The 22,833-nt window shown below is 41.4% G+C and overlaps 1 protein-coding gene across 1 annotated transcript in view; it reads right to left on the bottom strand.

Moving 5' to 3' along the window:
- The window catches only part of ank2b (ankyrin 2b, neuronal), a 104,941-nt gene that overhangs the window by 17,719 nt on the left and 64,389 nt on the right, over positions 1-22,833 (bottom strand). The window contains 22 exon segments of the mRNA XM_056369936.1: positions 832-892; positions 1,151-1,385; positions 1,536-1,685; positions 1,795-1,926; positions 2,080-2,157; positions 2,713-4,761; positions 5,749-7,323; positions 9,232-9,253; positions 9,447-9,479; positions 10,114-10,236; positions 10,383-10,508; positions 11,931-12,159; positions 12,245-12,341; positions 12,424-12,628; positions 14,035-14,246; positions 14,338-14,492; positions 15,826-15,924; positions 17,105-17,329; positions 18,626-18,664; positions 19,942-20,045; positions 20,232-20,319; positions 22,115-22,256. Of these exon segments, the coding sequence (XP_056225911.1) occupies positions 832-892; positions 1,151-1,385; positions 1,536-1,685; positions 1,795-1,926; positions 2,080-2,157; positions 2,713-4,761; positions 5,749-7,323; positions 9,232-9,253; positions 9,447-9,479; positions 10,114-10,236; positions 10,383-10,508; positions 11,931-12,159; positions 12,245-12,341; positions 12,424-12,628; positions 14,035-14,246; positions 14,338-14,492; positions 15,826-15,924; positions 17,105-17,329; positions 18,626-18,664; positions 19,942-20,045; positions 20,232-20,319; positions 22,115-22,256 (6,179 nt within the window).

The raw sequence follows: 22,833 nt of genomic DNA, 5'->3' as shown, positions 1-22,833 counted from the left end.
TGCTTTTTTAGATGCCAAACCTGGAATTGTACGTCCGACATCAGTAGAACCCAATGGTTCTTGAGTGTTTGTGTCCTGGGTTTGATTTATGTCGTCACTGGATCTGACATTAAGGTCACCAGAAATTGTAGCCTGATAAACACCAATCTCATGCTCAACTTCATCTTTGCTGACTCCAGCTTGAATTGTGCCTATAGGGGATGCATTCATAGGCTTTACAGACACATCCTCATCATCTGAATCTCTCCGTTCAACATCATATCCATACAGGACTTTATACAGTCGACGTGAAACTTCATCCATGTGTGTTGAAGCCATTTGCTTGGTGTGTGTGGGTTCTGTCGTTGCATTAACAGAAACAGAGGGTGGCCCTGAAGTAGGCTGAGTAGGCTGAAGCACTTGTTCACTTGTTGATCCTTGATCCTTTTCAGAGACCTCATCGGTTCCTGTAAGCTCTATAGACAGTTTTCTGAAGTCTTGCTCAGCTTGTTCACACTCAGTCAAGCTATCTCCAAAATCGGTCATAGACAGTGGTCGGCTCTCGCATACGCCTGTTCGAGAGTTATTGGATGACTCTCGCCATGGTGACGGTGACAAATAATGACTGTCGTATTGTGAATGGGTAGTTTGTAGGCACTCCAAGCTCCACTCTTCTCCCCCCTCTGCCCCCTCATATCCAACAGCCCCCTCATCATCAGCTGGTTCAACAGCGGGGTAAGGAGGTAGGGCAACCTGAGCACCTAACTTGGGTGCCCCTTTGTACACAGGGTCTATCACATTGGATCGAAGGTTATAGGGAGAGGTGCGGTACAATGTGAAGAGAGGACTTACTTGTTTAAAACTGCCTGTGTGTACCGAGTCCGTCACTTCCTCATATATTCTTTGTGATGAGCTGCAAAAAAAAGAGCATTTCAACATTGAGTGATTCCTTCTGATTAAAGACCACAACAAACATCTAAACTGACCAATGCTGACATCAGGGGAAGTTTCTGAGCAATGTGCTATAGTGGTCTAGCTATTTAGCTATATAGCCTGCAAGCTAAAGTTAGCAATGCATAATTTCTCTGTACATGCTTGTAGATAAAAATGGAAACAACAAGAAAGCTAATATGGGTGTGGTCACATGGACTGAACTTTCTGGAATACTTACTATGTTGTCTCCATCTCTTTTTGTAGTTTCTCTTTCTGGGTATTTCTAAGAAGTCCTGTTGCCGTGGAGTCTGTCTCTGATCGTCCTGTCGTGTCATGAAGTGATGACAAACTGGAGGACAGGTCCTCTGCTGACACCATGGGGACCTCTTGTCCTGAGCCTGGACTCCTATGTGTGGGCTCCGTGCGCCTGCCTGGCCTGGGGCTGTCAATGTCGTCATGAAGAGCAGAGAAACCTGACAAAGGATACAGTGCGGGCATTTAGTACAAGAAGAGTTAGGGTACATGACTGAATTGTATAGGAAAACAATCAAATAGAATATTATATATAGACATAACAACAACCAAATCATCAGTCTAATTCAAGTTAGCGTTGGCTTGTGTACCTTCACTATGGTCCAGTGCTATGGTCCGCTCAATTTCTGCATAGGTATGTGATGTCGTCTCCTCCTGTGTGGACTTGATTATCTTGGTTTCAATGAGGTGAACAATGTCCATTCGGTTAATCTTTGTCAGCCTTTTGATCAATGTCATTTCTGTTGAAACAGAAAACAGACTTAAAAATTCCACTTTAATAAGACCTTCTACTTTGTACTTGTTTCAAAAGTAACAATTCTGACAACTATGCACTTTTTTATCACTAACCTGTGGCATGCTGTCCCTCCCCCTCTGCCCAAAGTTTCAAAAGGGCATGGCTTTGGTCTTGCAGTGAGTTGGGGTTTTCAGTCCTTACCAGGTTGATTCTCTCCTCACTGAAATCCAGTTCTCGTGCCAACTCTGTTCAGAAAAGAAGATATAATGATGATTATGATAATCTGAAGATAAATTTCAAATATCTGAAATGATGTTTCTTGAGAACCTGCCAAAAATTAAGTAATAATCCATATTTTTGAGCTTGATCGTTTGATCTGCTACGAAGGTGTGTCTCACCCGTCCAGCTGAAGCCCAGGTGGTCGGCTATAATGGCCAACCGTTCCTCTTTTCTCTCTGCTTCATCCTGTGGGTCTACTGCAAATACCACCAGACAGCCATGAGCGGTCAGAGCCGCGAAAATTTAACCAAATCAAGTTACATTCACAAATGATATCCGAAAAAAATCTTCACTGGCTTTCTTCTTTTTGTACCACTGGCTGTTTTGTTAATTCTAAAATCAAATAAAGGAATTTTAACCTAGGGAAAGTAAAATAATATGCTTATAAAGAATAGTTGTAATAGATCTTGAAGTGACACTATGATTAAAAAACTTACATTTCAGTCATTAGAAAATTATCGACAATAAATATGATTCAGATCATTATTTGCACTTCAATCTTTCACGGTTTTAGTCACTAAGTTGTTTTTGCAAGTTCCATAAAGCCTTTAAGTCAATCTTGAGATTTTCTGCACACATAGAAGGAAAGAGAGACGTCATTACAAACACAAACACAGCTCAAGCAACACGGCCACATGGAGTCTTCAACTACAACGGGACTTACTACAAGAGACAGAGAGGCAGCACCTTTACAGCTAGTGTACTAATGAGGCAGAAGAGATAGAGAATAGCCCCTTAAACTGGGGGGATACCTTGACTTTGGACTTTATCATCTGGGATTCGCTGCATCTGTGTCTCAACAGGGTCGTCCCACAGTGGTCTAATGGGAAAGATGTCTCCTGAGGGAGGGAACTGCATCTCAGGAAAAGGTTCTCTTTCTATGATTGACGGATCAATGAGACTGCTCTCATCATCCGAGTTGCCAGCTGCAGCCTCTTGTTCTTTCTCTGTCTCTGCCTGTGCCAACCTTGCCACAAGTTTTGCTGCTTCATCGCTTATCTCTTCAAAGAACTCAATGGACTTTTTGCGTGGCTCACTTTTCTCTTTAGTGGGTGCTGGTGAATGAGATGATTGACCACTTTTGCCCCGGACTGGCAATCTGGATTGGAAGCCTTTAGATTTTGCTGACTCGGCACTCAAGGGACGACCCTGTTCTTTTTTAGAAGATGGCCTAGTAGACTCCCCTTCACAGAAGCTCTTGGCTTTGGAAGATGGTGTCTTGGTTTTGACATCCACAGAGGGACCCGCATCTGTCTCAGATTTTCTCCTTGAATCCTTTTTTACAGGGACTTTGAGCTTTTTGTCTTGGGTAGATTCAACACGTTTGACAGTAGACTCGGGCTTGACAGTGCTAGCCTTGATGGGAATTCTAGATTTAGATTCAGAAGTGAGGGAGGCCTCTTTTTTAAGAGTGGTTGAAGAAGAAGTTGCATGAGATGGAGAGTGACTTGTGGATTTACCGCCACCTTGAGGAGCAGACTTAGCTTGTGTTTTGGCTGGAGTCTTTTTAATGCTACTGGAAGTACTTTGTTTAGACTTGCCTGTTGGTTTGGGGGCTTCAATCACTGACTGTGGTTCTTCTGGAGAAGAATCAGAGGACTCTTGGCCCTGCTCAGAGTAAACAGATCTAGTGACTGTAGTTTCTGCTGTCTGTACATTTGTTATCAATTCGTCAGGGCAACTTGTGTCTAAATCTAAGGATTCTTCATCTGCATTTTTGTTTGTTTTAGTCTCTAGACCTTCAGGGGATGTCTGATCCTTCTTTGTGGGTTTGGCTGAAGCTGAAATGCCCATTTTAGGGATTTTAGATTTGGAGGCATCAGCCTTAGAGGCTGGCTGATCACCTTCAGGTGGGGACTGAAGCTGAGAATCTGATGTTTCCTTTGATTTCTCATCTTCCTCAGCCTTTACCTCTAGTGTTAGATTGAGGCCAACTTCAGGTTCTGCTGCTGATCCCCTACCTTCTTGCCTGGCCTCTTCTAACAGAGGCTCCTCTAAAGGCTGTTCACCTATCTGGAAAAAGGCAAAGCCACCCCCCTCTTCCTCATATCTCCTCTTAGTCATGTCAATAGCACCACTTCGGGTCATCTCAAAGAGTTTCCCTTCTTGGAAGAGAAAAGGGTTGGGTTCACTGGTAGGAGTGCTCTCTTCTGTTGGTGTTCTACCAGGTGTTGTGTCTGGAGTTGCCTGCAGAGACTGACGGTCCACCACCAGATTCAGAATCTTCTGTTCCTCCTCTTTGACACGAGCTGCAAAAGTGGCATCATCCTCTCGCATGGCAGACCATGAGTCAGTGTCCACCTTTGCAGTGACACCTTTTGACTCGGTTCTGGGAGGTTCCACTCCCTCATCATCCTCCTCTGTGTCATCGTAGATACAGACTTCCGGTTTGAACATTTCGTTTGTTTGATCTGTGGCAACAGTTGCACAAAGTCCCGCTTCTGGTGTGGTTGTATGACCCCTATGATCTTCTTTCACTTCATCTGTAACATTGCTACCTGGTTTTAGTGTAACACCTAACTCTTGTCCATCCTTATGATCTCCTTTGTTTTCCCTTGACTTCCTTAAGCACTCCTCCTTTTGCTCATCAGTCCTGTTTTCAGTGTCTGATGTTACAGCAGCCTTTTTGTCACTATAGTCTTTATTAGCTTTTAGGGATGATGAGAGTCTCTGTTCCTGTGTGGTTTCCAGTTTGGATTTTGAATGATGCTGGTCTGAGACAGAGTGAGGTCCCTCTGAAGTGACACTGGCTGTTGTTGTGTTCTTGATCTCTTTGCTGTGGCATCCGTCATGCAAACCTGCTGAAAAAGGAGAGGGAGGTTGTACTTTAATATGGGGATCAACAAAAAGAGCTAACTGTGAATCTTCTGTGGGTCTATTGAGCCCATATTCACTTTGTGCAAGCTCCTCACTTGTGGGCTCTAATGTTTCATAGCTGTCATCCCCTATTTTGGCATCTGCTGAGGGAAACAAATCTTTTCTAGAGTTCTTTTTGCTCTTCGCTTCTTGTTCCATTTCATCAAATGTTTTTATTTTGGCTGCCATCTTAAACATTTCCTCCTCTGGAGTGATTTTTGTCTTAGCTCCATAGCTGTCTGAGGTATCCTCTTCTTCTGGGTCTTCAGGGATGACAGCCGGTTTGAATGGAACAGAGAGGAATGTTTGGTCAGGGGGTTTGGGGTTTACCTCATAACTTACCTCTTCGGAACTAGGAGTATCAGGGGAGAGGGGACTCTTACCGGAACTTGTCATCTGAGATGTCTGCTCACAACTGTCATCCTCAGCACTAGCCTCATGGTCTCGAAGCAGCCTACCACGCATTGCATCATAAGGGAATTCTGTAGCTTTGGAGGGCTCTGGATGGCTAGAGGATTTACTAGGTGGACCTGGGAAGGAAGGGTGGCTTGTTTGCTCTACAGGACTACTCTCTAAGGAGTCGTGAGGGGGTGATTCCATGGTTGGGCTAGGTTCAATAGAGTCTGGGGACTTATGGGAGGAATTTTCTTCCATGAGAGGACTACCCTCTAGAGAGTCTCTGTGGCTTATTGTCAAAGAGTCATCAGCTAATGGACTGAGAGCATCTGAGTCTTGTTTTAAAGGCAGCTCTAAGCTTTCATGCTGCTGAGAAGACGATCTAGAGGCTGGAGAACCAACTAAAGGCAATGCTAGCTGACGATCAGGGCTCTCATCATCGCTAAGAAAAGTTTCTACAGTCTCTGAAATTCTCTTTGTAAGCTTTTGAGGTTTAGATGGCTTAGACTCACTCCTCCTAACAGATATGGACTCACTTGTAGTGTGGTCATCTGCAGCCTCGCTGGAAGAGACAGGGAGGGTCATTTCTGTAGATAGCTGATCACCAGTGGCCCCTACGCCAGAGTTTCCAGACTTCTCTGTGTCTTTACTTTCAGTTTTGATTGTTGTGGTAGCTGGTGCTGAAGTTGTAGAGGTCTGATGTCCAGTTTTGGGAGAAAGACACAGACTTTCAGGACTTGTGCCTGGAGTGGCTAAACCCTCATGTTTGTAGCTGTCCTCAGAGCTAAGATGAGGGGTTCCATCTCCAGAGCTAGCACTTAGTGAGTCTGCCACACCCTCATGTTTTAAGCTGTCAGAGCTGTCATCAAGGCCACCATTTCCAAAGTCTACGGTTTCAGTCAACTCTGGATGAGCAGCAGCAACTGACTTGGTTTCTTTCTCTCTGTCTTGATGAGTAGTCTCTTTCTTGCGAGGTTTGGAATCCAAAGATACTTCTCGCTCTTGAGAAACACGTGAGGTTATTGCTTTGGTCATGGATTTTGACTGCGTTGTTTCTGATTTTGTGGTTTTCTCTGATCTTGACGTAGTAGATGTTTTGAGCTCAAACAGCCCAGACTTTCTCTTTGAGGGATCCTGCCCCGTTTGGAATGCTTGCATCAGTTCTTTAACTGACATGGTCTCCTCAAGTTTTTCAGATTCAGGTTTAGGGGATTTAGGGGGGCCCTGTTTTGATTTAGGGTTTTCTTTGGCTTTGGGAGAAGATTTGCTCATAACAGGCAATTGTGAAGGCTTGCTTCCAGTTAACTTTTTGTTCTTTTGCTCTGCCTCTACTTTCTGTTGTAAAGCTTTGACTTTGTCCTTTATTGACCCAATGGGAGTTTCTTCAACCACTGGGGATACAGGCGATGCTGGGACAGGGGCTGTAGGCACACTCAGAAGAGCACCTGCCTCTGTTGAATCCTCGGCCTGTCCCAGGTCTTTCCCCTTCCTTCTGACTGGCTTTTTAACATCACCAGCAGTGGTTTTGTCGTGCACTTTGGTTGGAGTGGTTTGTTTTGCACCTTTGCGTAGTACAACATCAGTGAATCTTTCTTGGCTGGCTGGCTCTTTTTTAACTTTTACTTTGGAGGTTACTGGTGCATCCAGGAGGTATTCTTTAAGGTCACCACTGTCCTTTATGGCTTTAGGTCTGGGAGCTCCTCTGTTAGCTCTACTTTCCCGTAAGATAGGCTCTTGAATTTCTAAAGCTGCCATCTTTTTGGCCTCTTCTATCTCGCTATCTGAAAGGAGAACCCACTCTTCTGACATTCTAGCTGCTTTTGCTGCCTCCTCGCCCTCATATGTTCCGCTCCTCAGTATTTCACTGACTTTCTCTAGGTCCTCTTTGACTTTCTCTAAGTCCTTCTCCATTATTTCTAATGGTTCTCCAGAAATGTCCTCAGTCCCTTTCTCTAGACCACACCCTCCTAAGGAAGGGGATTTCTCTGTGGAGTCTGCAGTCAAGATGGCAGTCATTTTGATCAAATCTTGTTTCATCTCTGACACGTCGGATAGGAGGTCTGGTTCTCGCATCAGCTCTGATTTCAGGACTGATGTCTCCGTCTCTTCATCTTCCATATGGAAGAAGAACAAGTAAGGAGTAAAGAAAATCAAAAATTTAAATGAAAGGAGACAGACATTGGAGAATGTGGTCAGGACAAGATTGGAGCATAGTGCAGGGATCATAGGACAACAAATTCACATTGGGTTCTACATTAGGGTATCAGAGGAACTGGACTCTGAAGGCTGAATAATATCGATGGGAAAGGATATGAGCAGGAAATAACTTGCTTATACTCTCAGTGCATCCACACTCACAAGACAAAACTATAAAACAAAACTAGCACACATAAGAGAGTGAGACGGACAATGGAAAAACAGACAATAAAGGAAACAAAGAAACATCATCAAAACATCTCAAGACTGCTTGGATGTATGACAAAGGTCAATGTGATGAGAGGCGAAAATGGCTTGAAAACAACTCAGGATGCTAATTGTCTATAAAAGAAAGCCAGTGATAACTTAGACAAAATATAATGATTTGCCATGCTTTTCATTCTAGAACACAGCAGATCATTTACTGTCACTTTCAAGAGTAAGGATCTCAGGAATACTAGAAGGACACTTCTTGCAGGGAGGGTCTATTTAATTCCCTTTGCCCTCCGGTCTGCCTTTGGCCTAACTAAACCTTTGAAATATAACTGAAATGAAAAATGAAATAACACAAAACACATTGCTCAAAACCATAAGCAAATGATGCTGTGAAGGGACATTCCAAAATCAATGCACACCAACAAAACAACAAATGAACTCTCATTAACAAGCCACTACATATTATCATACAGACACACAAGCACACGCATACACATGTATGTACGGCAAGTTATTTCCATGCAAAGCAAAGGGAAGTGCAGATGGAGAGGTCCTAGTGAGGAGTGAATGGAATCATTGAAAACTTTAGAGCAGTGATTAAATCTGCAGTTAGAGGGTAAGAGACGCTCATGATCAAGAGCTGCTTGTTAATATGTCCCCATTCGATAATGTGGTGAGGTTTTAAACATATTAAACATAGATATTATACATATTCAATTTCTTCTGAAAACACATACGCAGAACTTTAAAATCATTATGTCATTTTCACATTTCAAAATTGACAGGGCAGGGAGGGTGTAATTATTAAGAGTGAGTGAGGAGGTTGACTAGTTTACAATTACACTGGAGGACTACACATGGAGGAATACTAATGTTCTGACCTCTAATTTCCTGGAACTGGGTGCTGGCACAATCACTAACACCCAGTTTCAGGAACTGGGTGCAAGCACACATGGGCATGAGCCACTAATTTTTCAGATTTGGGCGACCAGAGTTGTAAGCACAACTGTGATCACAACTGTGGAGTCCAGGTGTGCTTCAGTGATGATATATCACATCAGCTCCTCTTATTCGCATGGCATTGCGACATGTTAGGACTCCTGCTGGCTTTTAGGACAGCAAGAGTATGAAAAAAAGTATGAATGAGTTTAATTTTTCATTTACAAACATAGGTGGCGGTGTTTAACTCCTTCTCCATATGTCCCATCTCAAATTGTGAAGGGGGAAGAGATCAATTGAGGACATTGAGGCAGGTGTGAAATCAGAAAAAAAGTAAGTAAAAAGTGAACTTTAGCCTCAGGAGAAACATTATGTTAGCATGGGGAGGTGCAGTTGAGGCCTTTTGGTTTGTGAGACAAGACAAAAATAAATGAAGCTTAAAGGACTTTGATAAGATGTACATGGTCTAGAGTTAAGCTAATGGTAAAGATGGATGTGTCAGTGTATCAGTCTGGTTATTCCTCTGTTCAAATACATTAGTCTTGCATGTGTCACCCATTCATTATCAGTCCTACTGTTCTATTAGTTTGATTAATGCAGACAGGTAGTATTATTATAGAATAACTAGTTTAGTAAAAGCAAAAATTAAATAGGAAAAAAATTCTTACATTTCTCTAGCGTTCCACTGGTCTGGAAAAAAAGAATAAAGAAAATGGATCACAGTTAGTTTTATAGCATCATCTGCATGTATCAAATATTTTTAAAACTACTACTACAATAAAACTGCTACTTTAGGAACAGAACACACAGGACACATGTAACACAACAGCAAAAATGAGCTTGTTAGTTAGAAGAGGGAAGGGGAAGCGGTGGCTGCCTTTACCTCGTCCTCTGGCTCTTGGTCTGAATCGGACTCCTTTTGGGAGCAAGAAGCAGCGAGAAGCAGAAAGATGTACAGATAGAAACAACAGCAACATTAAAGGGAGAAAAAGACAGTGGGGGGCAATGTATGGTTACCATAGCAACAAAGACAACAGGTCAGTGTGATTTCAGGGAAAACCAAAGTGGAGTTTGAATATAAAGATCTTGAATCTTCATCGTGTTAGCCTGACACACACTTATGGTTTAGCACTTTAAATCCATTAGATTTGTTTTTCTCTGGTCTGATAATAGACGACCAGCTGTTAATCTTGCTTAGTTCAGCCTTGAAGTTGTTTCACTGGGGACAAGGAGGAGAAGAGTAAAGAAGCAACTAGAAAGCAATAATGTTGGCTGCTCATAACATTAGCAGCGTTTGTCAAAAATTAATATGAAAATCAAGAATTAATATTTAGCATATTGAATAAGAAAATAATTGGGGTTACTCTTTGGAGTCATGTGTGAGAAATGGGAGATTAGTGTGTATTACAGAGCTACAGGGCAAATAGACTCAAGATTGCATTTTGGCTCAGCTTACAAGCAACTGGTTAGTTTTACTTACAAGAACTAACAAGATAGGCCACAGAAAGGCTCCTCTGTTGTTGAGTCAAACGACAGTGTAGTGTGCTCACCTTGCAGTATGATGGGAGAGTGATGTTGAGGTTGCATATGGCATTTTGCGTGAGTGACCTGTAGTTCCTGGGTTCTTTCATAAAGGACAGACGGCCACATGGCTCCTGAGTGTTGTCTCGAATCTGCAACGGCCAAGCGGTTCAGCATTAGTCAGCTGATCATCAGAAAAAAATCACATGCAACAAATAAATATGCGGAATTATCTGCAGCTGCATAAAAGGCTCGGCTTGTTTCGGAGTGAAATAAAGAGATGAAGAATGGTGCTCACTTTGATGAAGAGTGCTAGTCTGTTCTCCTTAAAGGCAAAGAAGCTGAAGAGGTGATGCTGGCCACTTTTGGTGAGGGGAACCAGGTTTCCAAAGCAGTCTGCATAGATAGGTTTGCCTTCCAGGACCTGGGGAAAAGAACAACATGTAACCAACAAAAACACTTAGCTGTCATTCCTATTTTTGCTCTCTTAGCCTAGCTTTGACACAGATGAGCTGCCTTGATCGAACAACCCTTACTGAAAAGTGGTGAAAAAGTAGTGAAGCACTCTTTTCACTGCCACACAGATGATGCTTTGATCTCCCTCCACCTTAACTCCCCAATTCAGGCCGATCTAACTTCCTATTAAAGACTGGTTGGCTCATGATTTTCTTCAGTTAAATGAGGACAAGACAGAGATCTTACTCTGTGGCTCCACACATCATACCACTGCTACTGCCCACAACCTCAATCACCTTTTCACCTACATCAGACCACATGCAGAGAACCTGGGTGTTACATTTGAGGTTGATCTCAGTTTCAACATGCAGGTAAATTTCATTATCAGGTCCAGTGTCGTCCAACTCAGAACCACCTCCGTAATGTGGCATTTCTCATCACCTTCTGATCTAGAACGAGTCATTCATGCATTCATCCAGGCTGGACTTCTGTACCTCCCTCTACCTAGGCCTCTGTCAGGCTACCATCTCCCTTTTAGAACCAATTCAAAATGCTGCTGCCCAGTTATTAACAAGGTCCAAGAAACAAGACCGCATCACCTTGTCCTTGAATCATTACTCCAGCTCCTCGTTCATTTCAAATAAACTAAAAATCTTATGATTGTCTACAAGTCTCTTCAGAGTTTGACCCGTACGTATATCTCAGAACCTCTCCCCCCTTACAGCACTACCAACCCACTTCTATTCTCAGGCTTTTAACTGCGTTTAAAGCTCAATGTTTTCCTCTTCTTCTGTGTTTTATTTGAAGTGTTGATCCACAAGAAGATATACTGGTGGTTTTAAGAACCAAAAAGCATTTCAATGTAGTTTTACATCTCCTCTCAGGCTTCTCTCTAGAGGTCAGTGAGCCAATCAGAAGAGAGGCTCTGAGCCTCTGTATGTATCTTTGTAAAGTATTTTGGTGCAAACCTGTTTGCTTTTTAAATTGCTACAGAAATGAAATAACCTTGAAACTTGAAACCTGAACCTGAAGCTGCTGAAAGTAAACACCATCCCTGCATTCAAACACATAGCTGTATTTTTTTCTTTTATCTCTCCACTGACAAAAAAGTCACAGGAGTCATCACAAGAATCTGTTTTTTTTTTCTCACAGTGCTCTTAAAAGGATTAGTCATGGTTTCACATCACCATACCTAGATTAATGCAATTCATATAAGATGTAATATAAAATATAATCTCACGCCTTTAGCTGGTACAAAATGCCGCTGGTAGGCTTTTAATGTAAAAGAAGCTAAAATAAGACATCGTGACATTATTTTCACAGTTGTTTCTACCCAGCCTTCTCAAATGGATCATCTGTGGTTGGTGAAACATTCCTCGTCCTGTCTCACCTCTACGTCTCGGCTGCGGGCCACCTCAGTGAAGTTCTCCTGCTGCTCCAGGGTTTTATCGATCTTGTCGTCAGTCATGCAGAAGCAGCGCAGCCGGGCCTCAATGGGATCGTGGGTCTTGGCAAAGATGACGAACTTGGCCATGTAAGGGACGCAGATGATCTCCCGGTACACCTGAGTGGAGAAGTTGACAGATTCCTGGACTTGCCGACAGTCGATGAGCCAGAACCTTGAAATTAGTATTAGAGAGAAACAGTGAAGTAAGCCACATTAAAATGGCAATAAATCTACAGTAAATGTGCTTTAACATTTACCTAGCAGACACGTTGGTGGTGAAGGAGACGCAGTCATTAATAAATGTTAATGGAGTGGTTCCTGTTATATCCTCCCACTGGGCTGGCGTTGTTCCACCTGTACACAAACACAAGATTGACATATTAGAATGTGAGCTTGTCTCTTTGGTCTATTCACAGATTTATGTGTGATCTCTAACCAGTGATGCTACAGAGCAGTCTTAAGGTGGGCGTGTCTCCTCCGAAACCGTTCAGGACTGGGTCGGAGTTGCTCTTGGGGACAGGGATGGTCATGGTGATGGGTTTATGGAACTTCCTCCTGCGGGGCTCCAGGGTGACAATGGGGCTGAAGGTGGCCTTGTTCCCCAGGATCTTCCTCACAACATCTATATTGACTGGCTGGGCCTGGAAGAGTAGAGAGCATGTACAACAACCTTAACCTTCTGTTGCCAGTACAGAGGGTTATTGTCTGAGCTGAGGTCTTGCATTGAGGATGGTCTCCTGACTGAAATGTTGACTGCAGCAAACATTGTACCGGGGCTGTCAAACAATTGTATACAGACAATGAAATATAACAACCACCTACAACCATGTCCAGTACATCTCACCCACACAGACCACATTCATACACATGGTATCGGATTGTTCATTGTTCATTCCTTCACAGTGTGAAACAGTGTAGACCACCTCCACCTTCAGAAATACTATTCTTCTGATTGATCCAACCCTGCATCTCCTGAATAACCTGTCAGAGCTTCCTCCTCTCTGTTGCCAAGAAACCCACTCTTTTTCCAGGACGTTTCCAGGACATTTTCAGTGATGATCTCTCTCATATGACAGACAGGAATCACACCATTCACCAATAAGTTCATATCTGCAGAAGTCTGATTTAAAATAAGTGCAGTGTATGGCTAATTTTCTATGAAAGGATTACAGGATTAATTAATTATGAAATCATGACAAATTGAGCCCAAGAACTTTATCACATAGCTGTAAATAAAATGTATCATTATTATCATCATCATTTATTTATTACCTGACTCACTTTTTTCTTATGAATTATATTAACCTGCTGCCTGAACACCAGTAACTAAATAGTAGCCAACAATTTTCCCTACTGACAAATCTAGACTGAAATTTAGCTACTAGCCTCTTTACTAATAACAGGAAGTGATGTCTTTAACAAGTTTAACCACACCCACTGTAAGCTATGTCATATCATGTCATATTATGGTTGGTTTTATCTGAACAAAACAGCATTGTGTTTGAAGTCACGCTAACAAAGATGCTAGCAAAGTAACAAAGTGCAGTCGGCGAGTATTTAGCCGCTGTTTGACTAACATATAGTTGGGCTCCCATTCATTGTATTGAACCTGGCTTCACATTTATTATTATCCAACTCTCAGCGATGAACCAACACACATTTAAAAACCTTTGCTCCCTTAGAGCTGAATCACAAACCTTAAACATTTAGCTGCAGGTTAAACAAGCTAGCAACATGGTTTTAAACTTATTCAACAGTTTAAAACAATTTTGGAAAAATGCGATCATCTATGGACTTAATAAAAACTACCACAGTTAGAAGCCAACCATGACTTTCCAACATTTAAAGGGTAATGTAACTTACATGAAATTTGGTTAAGACGTTGTTTACGCAAGCAGGAACTATGATGGTGATCCCCTAATTATTTTTCTAGAATCCGAAACAGGAAACCTATTTGTTAATGTGTGTTCCTTTTTTTTTTTTTCTAACAAATTCTGTAGTTTACTATGAGAAGAAAAATAAAACAAAAAAGGGAAATGTCAATTACCTGCAGTCCGACCCTGATCCTCTTGGTGAGGGCCCCCTCAGGAAAAACTGCCTGCACTTGGGGCACAACGGTGCTGCTCAGGATACCTCCCTCAGGACCAATTAGATTACTGTCCTGCTTGATGCGTGAAACCACTGCAAAGTATTGTGGGAAATCTCTGGTGATGATACGACAGATGCGCTTCCTCTCCAGCTCCTCCGGGGTGTCCAACTCTGGGTGGGGGGAAGCAAAGGACAGCTGTCAGGGAAACTAATGTTAGGATGCTTCTTTGTGCAGTCTACTTGTGCACCGTCAGAGACTGACCCTCATCCATGCCGTTGAGTATCTGGTTGAGCTCCTCCTGGGTGTGTTCACAGTGATGCTCCTTCCAGCTCTCTCCTGTCTCACTCCTCAGGATCACCAGCTCCCGCTCTTTCCCCCGCAGGGCAGCAAAGTGAGGGATCTCCACGATCACAGGACTGGAGGGGCAGAGGGCAGGTAGTGTGAGCCAGTGAGTCCAGAGTGTGATGTCTGTCATCCACAGTGTATTGGCTACTTTGCAGCTTCCATTAAAATAACTTTGCACTTAATTAAAACTTGGCTGGACTGACAGTGATATTGTAGCCTATGAAAAAAAAGAAGCTTTCAGTGCCATGTCAGCCAACGTATGTCTTTAGCCAATCAAGTATGTGCGAGTGCACGATTCAGATGGATTCAGACGACTAGTAGTGTGTAACTTTTTGTTTGTACACTGAGCTGATTACCTCAATCACTCACTACGTGCTGTGAAAGACGAATTTAAAAAGGGTCACATAGCAAGCTACAATAGAAGCAGTGCTTTTAGCCATAATGGACAGTAGAGAATTGGATTATTCTGCAGGATATGAAAAGTGTTTTTTTTTATCTTTTTGTTCTCTCTCAGCTTGTAATTATCTTGTGGAGGTGAATCAGCCACATGAGGAAAGTGTTGATGTGTACTGTCTATATTTAATACTTAAGTTTTAAAGTGTCACTTTAATACTTACCTGATATGCATAATAATAATCACAACAAGCTAGCTACAACACGTCTAACAGAAGCATGCTACATTAAGTACAAGCCAACATGGGACAAACACAGCTATTAAAGTAGAACTGCTGATCTTTTCATGTGATATTCAGATGGTTATTTGGCCTGACAATACATGATGCTGGCAGAAAGAATTTCAATATAAAGAATTTATATAATGTAGTGTGGTCCTTAGGCATAATTTTCTTTTTTCTATTGCTCCAGAATGATGCAAGAAAAGTACTCGAAATGTTTAGGTTTTGTGGCTTTTATGATTTACCAGCTAAAATCTAAAATAATCTATATCCAAAGACTCTCATTCCAAATTTGTGGAATGAGCATCACCACTTTGGGGAATTAGTCTGTTGGTCATGCCATGTGGTCAAATTTCATCTAGTTACTACCTGCAGGCCACACAACCATTTAAATTTCACACTAAAATAAAATGAAAACAAGCAAACAAAAAGAAAACAACACGCATTTATCAAGAAAACTGGAAGCACGAAAACATAGACAGAGATGGAAAAGTCTAAGCAGAAAAGAAGATTTAAAAAAAAAAAGAACAGCAACGTACTGACACAGAATGTGATGTCTAGAGTGATAAGTACCAGATGAGGTGGGATACGAGACAATAGCACAAACATGACAACACAGTAATGTTTGGACAAAATAACATCAGATGGAAGGGTGTGAAAGGGGAAACACTGGGACCGGCATCCATGGATTGTTTCATATGCAAAACCATTGATTTTTTTTACACCCTACCCGAGGAATTTTGTCCCCGGCGGGCCGAGCTGGAGGATTCTGCTAACCAAACTCTCTCCCTCATTAAGAGGTGGAGGGGCACTCGGGAGGTGGAGTTTACTGTGTGATCAACCAAGTGTCCATATGCAGCAGTGAGGAAGAAAGAGCAGATAAAATGTTTTGGTTGGGTGCAGAATAGAAAACTAATGTGCAATATTTGAGTGAGATTATAACAAAAGTGTCCAAAATTAAATAATAAAAAAAAAGAATTCCAAAATAAAAAATGTTTGTTTGGATGCTTCACAATTTCATTTTATATTTTATATTTTTTACTTTCAGAATGTCTTTTTAATTGAATTGAAAATTCAAATTGAAATTAAGTTTGAACACATTGGGCTTCTATATATGTTTATGAAGGCAGACATTTTTGCTGTTGCACATATATGGCAGGTACGGTGTTACCACACTCATGCCAAACAACAAACAAAAAGTGATCAACAACATTTTAAGATAAAATGAGGCACGTTTTTTAACTGTAGACTTAAATAATCCTCAGAGATATCATCATATCATCATCATCATCATCATCTAATAACAAGAGAAATGTATCTCAGTAGTTTTGATCAGGGGGAACCTCTGTCATATCACTAATGGTAATCATACACTGTACAATCTCCAACATTACCAGCAGAGGGCAGAATTTGAGGCAACATATCAAATCAATCATGGTGCATTATACTGGCGGTGGAGTTAATTAGAAAGGCTTTTGCATTACGGATCAGGGATAAGGTTAAAAAGAGTTAGACTGCAGCTGTAATGAAAGAAAACAGGGCATGCTGAAGAGCAAAGATTAACATATCTCTGGCGCTGGGAGAAAGCGAGAGCAGATACAGAAACAGTTTTAGTAAGGCAGAGGCAGGGGGAAATTAATCTGAAAGAAAAAGGGCAGCAAGTTGTAAGCTTCTTATTAAACAGGATACAAATCTATGGTAGAGGTAGTGGTAACTCCTCTTCCTGTCTCACTAAAGATCTGTCTTACACTGGATGTGCAGCTTTAACAGATATAAACACTTTTTAATTTAGTTTCAAAGGTTATTGGCATAAAATATAAACAACTACGTAAAAACATGTAAAAAATGATTGATGATTCAACCTCTTCATGCAGTATCAATGTGTTTACCTGCTTTGTGGTTAGGGTTAGCATTTTTTTTGCTTCACCCCTCTGTATTTAATAACTGAATAAGGGCATTCATTCATTCCATCATCCATCGTGAAGACGAATGAACACTTGGAGCCTTACCCGAGGAACTGGGCTCCTGAGGGCCCCACCTCGATAAGCCTGCTGGCCAGGCCTTCGCCCTCAACCATCGGGGGCATGGTGGCCAGACGGTGTCTCTTCACGAGCCGGCACGTCACCCGTGTGGGCGCGCTGCACTTCCTCGGCGGGATGATGATGCGCAGACCGTTGTGCCGGCAACCACGCATAGCTCCGCCCCTGGCGTCCACCATGAAGCTGACCAGGAAGCTGGGATGGGAAAGGAAAGTATTTCCACAATTTAAAGATGTGTAACATTACGCCCATTAAGTGATGAGAATGTAAACACCAAAGTTACTGGTTAATAATCCAAAATTACATACACATACTGATTATTTGAATGTTTTGTGTCGCTAATTTGGAAGCTGCCTTTTCTCAGTTGTTCGGTCGTTTCATTGCGTCAGACTCAACTTTTAAGGGCAACATCAGCTTTACAGGTTTTAAATATTTTGGTGTTTATTTTCTCAACACTGAACGGACAAGACAAGAATCGCTCTCATCAAACTGCATCAAACAGTTTTTCACTTCATAGCTTCAGACTCTTTGACATCACTCCCCATGCAAAGTGGCAAATACTGTGCACATGAGTCTCACATCTGAATGGGGGTGGGGGGTGGGGCAGGGGGGTTGGGTGTGATGAGGTTACATTACAGTATGATAACATACCAAATTCTAATGTGATTGTGTCTGTGTAGTGGCTTCAATGAAGCAAACACAACAATGATTAAAACACATAAAGGTGACAAGAAACACTTGTTATTGAATTCAGCAACACGCCCAGTAAAACTGTTAGAGACAAAGACTCTGTCCTCTGCTCTGTTCAGTAACTTTAATGATTAAAAGATAGAAAATCAATCAGATCCAAGATGACTGTCCTATACTTTTTACAATAATATGCTGAATCTTGTGCAATGCCAAGAACTCTTCAGACTAATATGGAGCATTGATAGGTGTGTTAGTGGAAACGCACCATTTCAAATTCACACATGGCGACAAATTAAAGGAAAAACCTGAAAAAACTGTGCAGAGACAGGATGACAGTGTCTCCTTCCACAGGTCACAAGGGGTCACTGATGGTTTGATGAGTATGAAAATGATGTGACACCAGATCTCAACCCAGCTGAACATCTACATGTTGGAGCGATGTGTTAGACAGCCCTCTCCACCACCATCATTTAACACCACATAAGGGAATGTCTGTCTGAAGAATGGTTCTTCCTCCAGTAGAGTTCAGAGACTTGGAGCAGTGAAGCTGTTCTAGCAGCTCATGGTGGAACAACACTGTACTGAGACTCTTTATGTTGGTTTTCCTTTAATTTGTCACCTGTGTGTTTAACATACAGAGACCTGGTGAACCTGACTGAAAGACAGGCGATACAGGGCAGTGCTGGTTAAGGACAGTAAACATACACAAACACCTCTCCACCAGGAGAGCACACTGTGAGGGGAGGAAGAGAATGATGAAGATGAGGAGGCGTATGATGTAATCAAGGTGCAGAAGGTCACCTGCTGTGGTCTCCATGATCATGGCACGGAGAGGAATGGCTAAAAACAACAACCACATCAGACAGAAAGGAATCAAAGGTCAAGCAGAAACAGCTGAGAAAGAGGGGCAGCATCAGAGAGGAGGCACTGAGACGCTGAGCACCAACTCACAGTGAAATCTGCATTAACCAGATATGTTTAGCAAGAATCACGAAAACATTATTGCAAAATTGTGTCTTAATTACACAGAAATTCCACTGATGTTATGTCTGTAAACATGGAAAATATTTGATGCGTCCCTGCGAAGGTTCAACATTTTGAATTTAGTTTCTTTCCTAGAGTGAGATGAGCATAGTGGTGTCAATCTCATGTCTGTGTGTGGAGTCAGTATGTGATTAGCCTAGCCTAGCTTAGCATTAAGACTGGAAGCAGCAGCTGGCCTATCAACACCTCTCAAGCGTATTGATCAATTTTCATAACCTCTACTCAACCACAAATGTAAAACCTAACATTTGTGGTTTTACATACTGGAACTACTTCTTGACAAACAACAGTTTATCCTTCCACCCAGCACTTCTGAGCAGTGTTTCCAGCTATAGTGTAGGCTAACCACACGTTGACTCCAGACTGCTCCTCACTCCAAATCATTACATTTCCCATAATGTTGTCTTTTGTTATTAAATGTAAACTTCACTGAAATGATAGTAAATAAATCTATGTGTGTGTATATTGTTTCATGGTATTTTACAAGCCAAAAGGACAAAAACGTTTTTGAAGTTAAAACATTAGTTCAAAATTCTCTGTAAATGTTTATACAAATATACAAATATATAGATTTATTCTAGTCATTTTGTTAATTTCTTCATGGAGTGTAAAGATGCATAAAAGCAGAAGACAGTCAAAGGATTTCAGCCAGATTAAAGACAAAATTACAAGAGTCTCATTAAAAAATAGACAATATCCAAATATCTTTACACTCTGTAATTCCAGCAGCTGAAGTGAGAGAAGCACTTCACTCCCAGCACCAGCGACATAACAGATCATTTAAACACTTGAAGCTAAAATTAAGGCAAATAAGCAAATTAAATCATGTAATTGTAAATGTAATGAACCGCTTGTACCACACTAGCAGCTCTGCTATCTGGACATTGAGAAACAGGATTAATTGTTTTTGAATATTCATGAATTTACAGGATGTTTCAGTAAATGAACGTCTGCACATTTCATCCTCTGCCCTCATATTCCAAAACGTAAGGGTTTCACAATTTTATTATTCAGTTTGTTGACCATAGATTTTGGTTGTGAACCATTGTTTTCTCCAGTCTGACTGTACCTACCCGGAGTGGATGGGACTAGAAGATAAAGCCACGTTGTCCAGGTTCTCTGTTCCCCAGCTCAGTCTGTATGAATCTCTCTCATTCTCCCTCGCCAGTGATGAAACCTGGAACCAAACAAAGAACCTTATTATAGATAAACCACTAAAACTTAGAAAAATGGTGCTTATACAGTCTGTTACTTTCCATTAGTGATACAAACAGCATCGCATCAGAGAAGAGCCACAGTGACTATCACAGCTGGAGGTGTATTTCACCTGCGGCGGCTGTGACCACGGTGACCAGAACTGTACCTGGTGGCTGATGAGCATCTCGTCCATCAGGCCTTCATGTTTGGGGGAGTAGTAGCTGTGGTGGGTGGGGGTGAAGGACCTGTCTGAACTGCAGCAGAGAAGAGGAAAGCAGTGAAGCAGATGATGCTCAGAGATCACGACAGTAACAGATCACAGCAGAGCAGGAACTCATGAGGACCACAAGACTGACTATCAGTTACACTCACTAACAGCTATCAAGATTAGTTGAGTTACTGTCCTTGATCTCATGATTTGCATGAATGTCAATTAGGGAAGAATTACGTAATTAAATAGGTGAACTAATTTTAGCAGATAACTGCGATAATATTCCAAATGTGCATACAAACACCAAAATGTGTATGTTTATCCTTCAGGGGCCATTCATTTGAAAAATCCCATTAGCCACTTGATATTTCAAAATTTCAAGTGTCCACCATTTCTGGCTTTGGAAACACATATTTTACCACAGAATTGAACCCACAAGATTGATTTTGTAATTGAATCTTATGTTTTAGACCATGAGGATGTCAAATTCACAACTTACATTTCCTCACAGCTTTATTTGTGTGGTTTCTAACATGTAATGTGAAAAATTCTGCATAAAACACAATGTATCTGCAAATCATTTATTATGAACGATGAATCGAAAGTTCAGTAAGAGTCGACAGTCTACTTGTTTTACTGGTCTTTATCTTAACATTAGCTTGCTAGGCTTTTTTGTATATATATGTACGTATATATTTTGTGAGTGATATTTTTGCTGAAATATACTTTCATTTCATTTCCTACAGTGGATTAAATTTCACCTTCTGCAGTCTTAAAATGATTTTGACACCTGGATTACTCCTATGAGAAAATAGTGGATGAACATTTTTCAAATAAAAACAAACATTTCCCTGGGCAAAAAGTGGTGGCCATCTTGATTTTTCGAGTAGCTTATGGGTTTTATTAAACGAGCAATTAATACCCAAGGAGGATTTGTGCCAAGTTTAGCACTGGTATCCACATTTGAAAGATTTCCCTGGAATATGCAGTTATCTGCTGAGCTAGAGCTATTGAAAAATTGAGTTTGGGGCTGGGTATAGTTTAACATGTTTAAATCTTAATGCTGAAACAACAGCCATGTTATTTTAGCAGCAACAAGGCTAGAACTGTCTCACACCCTTCTTACATTTTATTATTATGGCTATGGCTGAACAGGCAAATATAACATAAAACAAATAAGAAAATCAAATAATGATTTAAATCAGGAAATATCTGGAAAAAAAGCGATATCGTTCATTAAAAAAAGTTGAATACCCAGCCCCAGACTAACCTGAACAGTTACACTGGTTTTTACAGTAGTGCTGAAGGTTTAAAAGGCCAAACATCTGGCCAGCGTCAGCACATACCTTTGCATTCGACTATAGAGGATGACAATGGAGACCAACGATGAAGAATGAGCAGGAGAGGTTGCAAAACACACACACACACATATAGATAATCAAATACAGGCAAGAGGAAAGGTTTTGTCAGTACACACAGATACACACACATAAAGTTAGTACCACCATCACAGTAATTTACTGCATCAGTAATTAGACAGGAACAGAGTCAAAAGAAGGATCGTATCAGAATAGAAACACAACTGGGTCACAGATTATTTTAGAAAAGAATTATACGTAAAACAAAAAACAACAGCTCCACAGGGATCAAGTGTTTGCTCCGTGGAGCAGATTAATATTTTTATTCCTTTATTTATTTTTTTATTTTTAACTATAGAAAAAGTTTTTCACCTCAAAGCAGAGATTAAATGAGTTAATTAACCAAAACCAAACCTGAACCCTGGTCAGATTATTGTAGCTGCTTGTTAGCTGAGTTAAACGTGACAGTGTCTGACATACCTGTCGGTGCGTCCCCCCTCCAGGCTGAAGCGGAGGTAGTTCATCCCATCCAGGTACTGTCCGGGGAGGGAGTCATCTCCCAGCTCCCTGAGGTCCTCTGCCCTCAGATACTCCCCTCCGTCACCCGTCATCGTGTCGTCGCCTTCAGAGAGCAGACAGAGGGTCAGAGGTGAGTTCTTGAGTGAAAGACAAAACAAGCTCATCACAGGAACAGGGAGCTTTTAAGAGCATATGGCCGTTAGTCAGGTTACAACTGATACGATACGAATACAGACAGCAGACGTTTCACACTGCAGCGCTAACATGTTAGCACAGAATAAGTTGAAAGATAAAAGGCAACTAGCACTAGAAGAGTAGAAACAGCTTGTCAGCGCTGACAGCCACTGTCATCTTCTCTTCATCAGTTTACACCTTTCACTCCAGATGGAAACTAACTGACGACTGATGAGCGGGAAACGATTCTTAAACCTGGAAAAAGTCTTTTGAAAAACTAATCTTAAGTCACCTTCAACTTACTAGCTTTTTCTTGAGCTTTCAATTGCACCAGCACCTGGAGTCTGCGAATTTATCTACTGATGAAGACTGTGAAATATGAGTGATAGCCTCTCCAAAAACATGTAAGTGGACCTTGAATTGAGCTTATTCTGTAGAACTAACTCAAACAGTAGAATCCATGTGTATCATAATGCTTTTTACTTCTTAACTGAACAAACCAGAAT

This window comes from Seriola aureovittata, chromosome 23 (assembly GCF_021018895.1).
Source record: "Seriola aureovittata isolate HTS-2021-v1 ecotype China chromosome 23, ASM2101889v1, whole genome shotgun sequence".
Lineage (NCBI taxonomy): Eukaryota > Metazoa > Chordata > Actinopteri > Carangiformes > Carangidae > Seriola > Seriola aureovittata.
This window is presented reverse-complemented; position numbering and strand designations above follow the sequence as displayed.